Source organism: Montipora capricornis, chromosome 7 (assembly GCF_036669925.1).
Source record: "Montipora capricornis isolate CH-2021 chromosome 7, ASM3666992v2, whole genome shotgun sequence".
NCBI lineage: Eukaryota > Metazoa > Cnidaria > Anthozoa > Scleractinia > Acroporidae > Montipora > Montipora capricornis.
In genome coordinates, this window is record NC_090889.1 from 32,324,519 (window position 1) to 32,335,154 (window position 10,636).

A 10,636-nucleotide genomic window follows, 5' to 3' on the forward strand; every position below is an offset into this window, starting at 1 on the left:
ACCAACTGAAAATTGAGACTCATGCGGCAGCCAATTGCAAGGTGTTGAGTCAGGATGTTACAGGTCATTTTCCGCTCACCTCGTTCACAATGGTTACACGCAACGGGTGGTGGGAGAAGAACAAGTCTAAGAGTGCAGATTAAACGTGTGCGGTACACTCTTGTTTTGATTGAAAGCCCTCCTTTTTCATAGGTTTCAGAGCACTTTTAATCTGAATAACAACCGTACTTGGCGTATAATCTGCCCTATATGTCACCGCCCTAATGCCCCATTCTTTTCGTGCTCACATTATTCACTTTCCTGATCCCCTGAGTTTTGAATAGACAATTGTCACATAACACCTTTACTGTTTAAACTTCATTGGCTGCCTATTCGTGAACGCATATTATTTAAGATTCTTTTAATTACGTATAAGGCTGTTCATGGGCATGCCCCTAATTATATCAAAGAGTTCATTAAATTTAAGAAGCCTGGAAAATACAACCTTAGGTCAAATAGTGACAATTTACTATTAGAAATAGAAAAATTGAAAACATATACTACTCTTGGAGACCGCGCATTTCAAGTCGCCGCTCCAAAACTATGGAATAACCTACCATTTAATATTAGAAGTTCATTATTCTTACCATCTTTTAAGAAAGCACTTAAGACGTATCTTTTTGGAGAAGCATTTCCTTAAATATTTTAATTGCTTACACGACGTATACAATTCTTCTTTAGATATTAAGGCCAGTTTTTTATTTTTTATGCTATTCATATAATTTTAATTGTTATGAGTAATTAGTTATTAGTTATCATTAGTTACTAGTTATATTAGAAAATTGTAATTAGGTTTTTAATGGATTTAGTTCCGCGCAGGTGAAAATGTAAATTGATACTTGCGCGTTATAAGTAAATAAATTATTATTATTATTATTATTATTATTATTATTATTATTATTATTATTATTATTATTAAAATTCAGTCCTAAACAAAAGGCATCATCTCGAGGCTCTTGAAAATAAACTGATACAAACCCTTAAATTCATTCCCCAGAGCCTCGAGACGGATGCCTTTTGGTCAGGACTGAATTATACCGAAATTGGTCTATTGTCTAGCCTGATTTTTACACGAAGTCTGTATCGCAGAAGCAGTGTATATTTTTTTGTAGGCAGACATATTCAACAATGACTCTATGAGCGTGCGTTGGATATGAGATAGTAAATGGCCTGCAGGAGGCGTAGTGCCGAATAAATTATAGCTCATTTCATTTCAAGAAGCGCGATTACAATAATTGCTTCATGAAGTTTTATTAAACTCTGAGCTGTTTCAGTTTTACAAAACGACCATCGAAATCAGTCTCCATATAAGGTCATACGATATATAAGCCGATAAGAGAGGTTAGAAGTTGTATATTTGCAACGGGTGACTTTTCATTGGTTCTTTTGGTGTAGATTTCGAGAGCGTTGCAGCCACGCCAGGAGACCCAGGATCTGTGTATCGAGAACAGGAAATGTAAACAAAACTAAAGCTTAAATTTATGAAAGAAAGCAAGGACTAACACGAAAACAAAATCGGAATCGCAGTTCCTTTTGCTGAAGTACCGATGAACAGTGCTGGGGAAGCATGATCTTGCCATTTAGTTTTTCCAAGATTCCTGGTTCTTCATTTTTCTGTTTTAGTTGACTGAGGAATTGTTCAGTTCCCGCAAATGTGTTTCTCCAGTCTTCGTTCTTGGGTCATCGTGTACGGTCGCTGGCACTTCTACGTCTACGCGTCCCACACGATGAATTCCGAACAACCTTAGGTACGCTCTCCGATAAGAAGGATTCATGACGCCATAAATGATAGGGTTTATCGCTGAACTGGAAATGCCAAATATAGTATACATGTAATAGGTTTCGCGGTTCAATTCCCATCCCGACCCGAGAAAGATATCCACAATATCCAGGACTAAAAGTGGAGTCCAGCAGAAGATAAAGGCAACCACGGTTACAAACAAGATTTTTGTTACTTTAATATCCTCTAATGAGAGAGAGACCTTCCTTGTATTTCCGTTCCGGAGATTCTTTGCCACAGTTCTCTCATGGGTTTTAAGCGCTTTGAAAACTCTTAGGTAACAAACAATCAAAATTACCATTGATATTCCGATGAAGATGTAGACGGGAAGAACAAGCAATGAAAATGTGGACTCAAAGAAACAAAAGAATTTCCCGGGTTGAAACACGTAATCCTTACCAGCGGCGGTGTATGTCAAAGGAGATGATAAGGCCGCAATCCAGCCTCCAAGGACTATAAGTTTGGCTTTGGCTGAAGTGAAAATGACTCTATACATCGAGGTTTTAACGATGTGGAAATACCTAAAAGAAGGGAATGTAGTGCTTAATGCTCCGCTTATGTAAAAAAATATCTCGGCTTGACCTCAACTTCTTCGGTGAAGGGTCTCTTTTGAGGGTCCAACCACAATAAAGCTAAACAAGGTATTCTAATTTTTTTTTGTTAAGTCGGTGGAACTAGTGAATAGCACTGAACCAGCGAAGTACTTGATGAGAAATAGTTATCATGAAAACGTGGCTTGTATTAATTCTTTTACTGGGACAGCAGTGCACGAAATTGCAACGCGCTGCCATTTTTAAGACTCAAATATGTCTTCTCATTCGTGGGAACCGAAACAAAAACGCTATGGTTTTTACATGTTCTTGAATTCAAATTAGACTAGATGTCAAATTCACGTTACCGCCGTAATTAACAAATAAAAAAACAGGTGTTTGCGAGAATAAAAAAAAATTATCAGTTATTACTGTAATATTCCCAGGAAGGTGCAAAAATAATAACGCTATGCTAGCTTAGATAAGTTCAAGTTAAAGTGTATGTTTTCCCCAGAAAAAGTCGAGAAAAAGCAAAAAGGAGTCATCACAGTTTCTGTTGTAACAGTTTCGTAGTGTAACGCTTTTCTCTTATACTATTTTTCAGAAATCTTGTCAAAAATAAAGAGAGGATAGGTTGTGAAATCAAGCCACATTTGAACACTTCCTTCAAATTGCTGCGGCGAACATTTGTCAAGAAACTTTGACAAACAGGAGGAAAGATTAACCCATAAGGGCACATTTTTTTCGTTTTTCGGCAGTTGAACGAATTCCATCCCAAAGAGAGATGATCTTTATCTAGTTTCTTGCGTTGGGTGAGGTGGAATCTCAGTGACTCCATTTGTCTGATTTAGAAAAGATAGAAAATGACAAATAACTCAAATTTAATTTTGACTAAGGAAAGAACTCTCACTCACCGGTTTATCGCTACCAAAGCAAGGGTGCAAATTGAAGCGCAAGCTACCCACAAAATAAGGAATCCCTGGATCTGACAAAGAAGGTACCCAAAAATCCAATCTCCAACGATTAGAACACCAATAGAAAATGGTGCGCAGAGGTCCAACATGATGATATCAGATATGGCCAAGGAGATCACAAAATAAGCTGTAATGTTGCGAAGTCGGTGATTTTTATACAAAACCAACAAAACTGCAACGTTACCAAGAGTGCCGACGGATACGATAAAAGCGTATAAAAACGATTCGCCAATTGTGGAGGAAATCGAGCGGGTAGCGAGTTCTTGATAAAGAGGGGACCCATCCGCGATTTTCGTTGAAGAAGAAACCATCTTGTTGATGAGTGAGTGATATAACCACGAGTCGGCGCACTTTCGTGTAAAAGGGATGACTTTTGTTTTATGTTGTGGCAATGTATTCATTGATTGAAGTGGTGCTAGCACTTATCAGAGCACTGATTTGACGTGTTTCAATCAGTAATTTAAAAGTTTCATTTAAAAAGTCAAGTCAAGGAAATCGTCATTGTGGCAAAGGTATGTTTATTCATGTCAAAAACAACCATTTCATTTGAACCGGAGGAAAGGGTGAAGGCGAGCCGGTGATTTTTAAGTCTTGTCTTTAAAGCCATATAACTTGAAAGAATAATGCTAAATTATGGTACTGCTCAAAACAAGAACAATAATAAAAATAAAGGGAGCATTTTCTGACTTTCAAATAGTTAGAAATCAGCAAGTATTTACTTAAATACACGAAGGATATTGAAAAATCATCAAAGGCGACAGGTGAATTTGTTTTCAAGTCTTAAACAAAGGGAAATATCAAAGAATATATGCAATATAGTTGACATATGCTTTAAATGAGTGAGATAGGCATTAATGTTGGAAGACGTCACAGTTATGAATTCTACTCAAAGTGGTTGCCCCGCCTATTTTGATCCTGTTCTAGAATGTTATTGTAATTTGATAAATTAAGAAATGTTGTTTCACTTAAACAACTGTCTCCTGTCGTTACGGATCATAACAAGGACTATCACAGACTACAGCCACACAAAAAAAACGAACGATTTTTTCAAGTCCTCGCTTTGAGTCTTGAAGTAATCGTTATGAACCTACAACAAATAGCTCTCACAGAAAAAGTGAGGCCACAGCGTTTTGTATCAGCTAAAATTATTTTATGCTTAAATAAAGGCAATTAATGGGGGTGAATTATGAGTGGTTTGCACCAGAAAACAGCAAAAATCCAGTGATACAAGTAGCTAAAAGAAGGCACTCACGACAGGGAGCCGAGCTTGCGAACTTATTCACTTTTGACTTCATCGTTTCGCAGGAACTCATTGGAATAAGTTCAGGCTGATAAGACATTTAAATTGATGTATCGTTTTGTATGAACTACGGACTCAGAGGAGAATTATTTTTAAAAGATGGAAGAGGTGCCAATTACGTGAAGGCAGATGTCCAAAAAACAAAATGGCCTCCCGTTTATCTTTTGCGTTAACAATAAACTCGGCGGATTATTTTGTGTGGTGTATAACTAAGTGCTGGTGAAAGTCGCGACTGGATAAATATCCACCACCATTCTCCTCCTCTTCGGGGAATGATTGTTGACTATCAAGTTTTCCGTTCTGAGCATGCGCTCCTCGAGAAATGTCCGCCTACAAACCCAATGTTGTCCCCAGAGTCCGCTTTTCTTTTGGTCAGCACCAAGAACACAGACTTTGGCCACTTCTAAGGCAGGAAGTCCGCAAGGAAAAGAAAGAAACTTTATTTAAGTGTCTGGTCGTTCTAGCGCTGAAGCGCTAATTGGGGACACGGTAAACTGAAATTAACAATTAACGCAAATCAAGTCAAATGAGAAAGTACCAAAAAAATGCTTGTTAAGTCAAATTATGCTGAAAAAAATGCTACAGGCATAACTGGGAAAGGCTTATCACCACCGCCAACATATCGTCGTAATTATCATCGTCATCGTCATCGTTATCATCATCATCATCAGTTCTGGCTTCAAACTCGATCCCAGATCACTTCTCTTGACTGAGGGAAAGAAGAACTCCGGGGAACCCTGAAACAAAATGTCTTCTCATTGGTTTTCCTGAAGAACAATCAAAAGAGCCTCTAATTGGTGCATTCACGTTAGCACTTGGAGTGAGCAGGCGCCGTAAGGTTCAAAGAGCCAATTTTTGGCTATAAGAACCCCACAGCACATGTTCTCCTACATAGATTTTCCCAGAGTCTTGGGTTGATCTGAGGCTCTGTGATGAGAATACTCTGGCCTTTAACAAGCCTCAGCAAAAAAACCAACATGCGCAGACGCATTCGTATATCGTTAATTTGAGTCTTTACGTTTGTCCTTACAGACGGTACAAATGACAGCCAGAATTCAGAAGCACACTCGTAAGTCCGCACATTCGGGCCAGCCTGCACCTGTACATTGCGCCCGAAGAAGACTGGCTTGGGCAGACGAAAAATAAAACACAAATTCATTAAAACGACTGTCCGCTGCATCGGCCGTTTTGCTCTAGCCTGCTATATGATCAGCAATTAAAGTCCACGCAGGCTTGCTTTAACGTGGCTAGTTTTGCGTGTTACAAGTCTCTTTTTATAAGAATGTTCAGGCTTCACAGGCTAACCAAAAATTCTGACTTCACAACGTCAACAAGACCGTCATCAAAGTGAAATAGTTTATTTAGTATGTGTCTGTCAATCTACCTGACGTAAGTTAGGATTCTATACAATCCATCAACATCATACTAAGCTGGCTTACACGAACATAAATTAAAACGAATTGTGCCACGCCAGATACGGAAAGCCACCCTTTAGAAGTAGCCAGAAATGGCATGGAAACGTGTTCCTCATCTAATGCAGCTGCACCAGACCTAGAGAAAGGGGCACTTAACATTAAACAAAAATAGAAAATAGCATCAAAATAACTTAAGGAAACACATGAAAGACCAGCAATCGACTGACGTAGAATGTTAAAATCCGCCCGCCAGACTCTTAAATACCCCCGATCGATCCCAAAAGCACCCAAGGCCCTCAACATCATGCCGTCAGAATGTTCAGTTTCTGACTAACTCGTTCCCACGTCACTCGAACGTCAGAAAGAATTCCCTTTTTAAGAACATAGTAAAAGAACCCAGGCTGAGAGTCAGTGAGAGCGTGTCTATTTTGCTGAATTTTTTTTCTTGTTTTCGTTTTTTGTTTTTTTGTTTTTGTGCGTAGCATAAATGAAGCTAAAACTAATTAATGTGAAAGTGTAGTCTAAAAACGGGACAATTAATTCAAATGCCGTAAGCTGCCGCTTATAAGCCCTGGGCATGTACAAGTTCGTAAGGGGTTCTGGGTGGGCTTATAAACCGGGGGGCGGGGGGAGGGGCTTATATCCGGATGGGCTTATAAGCGGACGAAAAAGAACGTTTCGAAATGAGAAACAGCACTGTTGATCGAGGTATGAATTGAAGCCTTAAAAAGGCAGCAATAAATCGAATTAAGTTAAATTTCAAACAAAATCAAAACTGTAACAACACGAACGTAACTGGAACCCGACAAAACGGAAGTTCAGAGCTCATCCCCGCCGTCATTAGTTTAAGTTTTAATGTCTAGTTCGCAGCAGCAATACGTAATGAAATTGCTCAGTTCGTAGCGAACTTCGGGAATTTCAAACGAACTTTGAAAACAGTTTGTCAAACGTTTTGTGAAACAAACTGTAACACTACAGGAGAACAATGAACAGTTACTTCAAAGCATTTGGCGAAATGTTGAAATAAAGATATAAAAATTGTTAATAATAAAATGGTAATTAAGTTATTGTTCCATAATCTTTTCCAGTTATTTGTTGAATTGATAGTGTTCTCTCTGAGAGTGCTTCAAGAATAAAACAAGATAAACTGGAGGGGGTGGACGGGAGGGCCTTATATCCGGATGGGCTTATAATCGGAAGTATTTTTGTGTTTGCATGTAGGTGGGCCTATAACCGGGGGGGCTTATAAGCGGATGGGCTTATAAGCGGCAGTTTACGGTATTTAAGCCGGTGAAACACGCTTCAACATTTGCTGATCCGAACAAATGATGCAAATGTTGTTTAAAGTGCACCTAACCCCAAAATATTTTTTTCGCTAAAATGAATCTTTGTACCTGTTCGAAACGCATTGCGGCCATTTTTTCCTTTTTCTAACAAATCCTGCCATTTTATAGGCTTCGAAAGTTGCGAAAATCCAAGCATCTTTTGTTCACGACCGAGTCAGAAGAGGAGTGGGTCTATTCCTGATTTAACGTCACAAACTGATTTACATTGCATTAACATTGTAAAAATGCATGCAAAGTAGATTGTGACGTCAAATCAGGAATAGACCCACTCCCCTTCTGACTCGGTCGTGAACAAAAGATGCTTGGTTTTTCGCAACTTTCGAAGCCTACAAAATGACAGGATTTGTTAGAAAAATGAAAAGATGGCCGCAATGCGTTTCGAACAGGTGCAAAGATTCAATTTAGCGAAAAAAATATTTTGGGGTTAGGTGCACTTTAACAAATGTTGAACAGTGTGTCATGCCACGTTGAATGTTGAAATATGCCATTCAACAAGTTGAACGTTGTTGAACGATGTTGAAAGAAAAAAAGAGACCAGCTCTGTTCCGTTCAACACGCCTGTGCAACATTGTTCAACATTTGTTGAGCAACAAATGTTGCAGGATGTTGAACACAAGGCCGTGTGTCATCGGCTTCAGGGACGGTTTACAGCTGTAGCATTCCAACACGGTATTTTGCAAGTGTTTTTCGAACTCAGCCTGCTGAGAAAACGCCGTCAAAATGTCAACTTTCCGATGAACGGCCGGCATGGCTGAGCACTTTCCAATGCCCATAGATCACATGAGTGTTAACATGGTGTTGCAGAGAATTTTCCAATGAGAACTAACGGCGTAAAAAATTCAGATGTTCCGCCAGCAAAGGTTTTAAATGAGTCGTAAATTGAGATAACACGAACGACTCGAGAAGAGCGCCATATTACTAGACACAGGTCGCCAAAGCTTGGCTTTCGCAGCATCTACGCAAGTTTTACGTCACCTGGGCCATAGAGGAATTCAAGTTTCATTGGTACCGAATCTATAGACGACAACTCACTTTTTAACTTTCATGTCATCCAGTGTTTGATTTCAGTCTGAACTCGTGCAGTAATAAACGGAATAAATAAAATGAGTTAGCGGTTGATGATTTCGCTAAGATGTATGTAAGCTTTTTTTGGTGGTAATTCTTAACTACAAACTGTGCTTTGTTGCTGGCTTTGTAACTATTATTTTAAAGAGATCGAGCACTCTTGTTGAGGGACATAACAATGTGTTTATGCTGTGAAATGTAATCAGATACAAAGTACATTTTGAGAAGGAGAAACAAGAGGTTGTCCCTGTGACATTTTCCTTATAAAAACAATAAAAGAAAGGGACACATTGGTTTCGTCTGAGACTCATTACCTTTCACGGGATGAATGCCAGGGACTCACTCTGACGATTTCTAACAAAATCATTGCTATCTACACAATGTAGCGTGTTAAGTGAGGGAAGGGATATATGAGAGATGAATAACCACATGAAATCCACATGAACTACCTCTAAAATAATATAAATAAAGTCAGAAGTGATAATATGACCCAACCTTTTTAATTCTTTTGGAAAAAAAAAAAAAAAACACCTTGTCACTGCTGTGCCCTTGACTTAACATCATCATGCATTTTCACATAACTAAGCAAGAAAAAGCATTTTATTTTCCGGTATATTTCAGAAGTAATCTTATTTTTTCGGTTCCTTTTTGCCTGTTATTACCATCTGTAGTGGGGGATGGTGTTCTGATATTTTTAAAGGGAGGTAATTAAATATGACTTTGGGATAAGGTAAAACCAAACATCTCCTCTTAATGAATGCAGACCAGTGTTACATAAATAATAATTAGATCAATTCCCTTATTTACATAAAAGATAATCATAATAAATCATTAGTATCACCCAACCAGTGTACTAATGCAAATCCTGCATTTTAATTGCCTTCGCTACTAGAGGACTATTAGTAATAGTCCTCGAGTAGTGAAAAGCGTGATGCTTTCTTTTGTTTTATTCCCAAATAAATATTTCTTCAACTTGCATTTGCTAACTTTATTATGGCCTTGACTAGTTGGGTGATACTAAAACGTCAATATCCCATTCGGCTTCGCCTCATGGGCCATTGACCTGTAGCCCTTGCGGGATACAAGTGTAATCGTTAAATAACTTACGTGGTTCACGGTCCTAGTTTTTACAGTAATTGTCACATCCCATTTTAAGAAAACCCTAAAATAATGTAACATAATAATTTTTACACACTACTTTGTCATTTTAGCCGATGACAGCCAGAGCAGTTTCTCTTTTACTAATTTGTTGACCACAAGCAAAAAGTGATTTTATCCTTTGAACTGGTATAAAAACAAGCTGGTCCAAAAACATCAAGTTCTGTACACCAAATCAGCCAAACTGGTTACTCCCAGAACATTTTCGTCCTCAAAGTATATCTCCCCCACTCAACAACTGCAGTTGATTCTCTGGACTGGAATAAAACATGCTGGTCCAAATTTACATTCCATATGAATGGCGCTTAGAATGCACTGAATACCAGTTGACCCTCGCCGATGAAAAATACCTATCGCCTGTCTTACAAATGAGACTGTAATGATTTAACCTTCACGCAGTGGCGAAATCAAAGTGCCACTGTCGTTTTCTCGTGGATATGAAAGTTTCCGCGATTGTTCAAAATTGTCAGTGTGATATAACAGCTGGATAATTTTGTAACAGCACGGGGGGCTCTCATATGCAACTCGATACCAAAAATAATGCATGAATGTGAGGTGATCATGATCCCCTTTGCTGGAATTCATCCCTGTAAAATAAGTCTACCATTTCTCCAATAGGCATAAGATTACTCTTTAACACATCCTCTATAAAGAGCTGTACCATGTGTTCAAAGTTCCCTGTACAGATGACAGGGTAATTTTGAATAAGGTCTGATTTTTGTTGCCAGGTCATATTGTTGATGTCATCAGGTTAGGCAAGTAGAGCAGATCCATTCAGTATTTATTAACACTTTTTGTGCCAGTTATACATTCCTCCATAAACAAACCTTGCGAATATTTATCACTATATTTGATACTGTTAGACTTACGGAGCTTTCCATTAGACAGAACTGACCTGCCAAACCAGGCATTTGGAAGGGCTATCTTTACACCGCCTTCAAATTAACACTCTTCGAGAATGATACACAATCCTCCGGAAGAATGCGAAGGGGTTATCATGCAAGTGTAATATGGAAGGGACCAAATCCG

At 38.6% G+C, this 10,636-nt stretch overlaps 1 protein-coding gene across 1 annotated transcript; it reads right to left on the reverse strand.

Moving 5' to 3' along the window:
• Window positions 1–1,324: 1,324 nt before the first annotated feature.
• Window positions 1,325–3,642, reverse strand: LOC138057960 (melatonin receptor type 1A-like). The gene is made up of 2 exons (XM_068903866.1): window positions 3,264–3,642; window positions 1,325–2,340 (listed from the first exon to the last, which is right to left on the reverse strand). The coding sequence occupies exons 1-2, from the start codon at window positions 3,632–3,634 to the stop codon at window positions 1,659–1,661; spliced, it is 1,053 nt and encodes a 350-aa protein (XP_068759967.1). The 5' UTR covers window positions 3,635–3,642; the 3' UTR covers window positions 1,325–1,658.
• Between the last annotated feature and the right edge of the window lie 6,994 nt (window positions 3,643–10,636).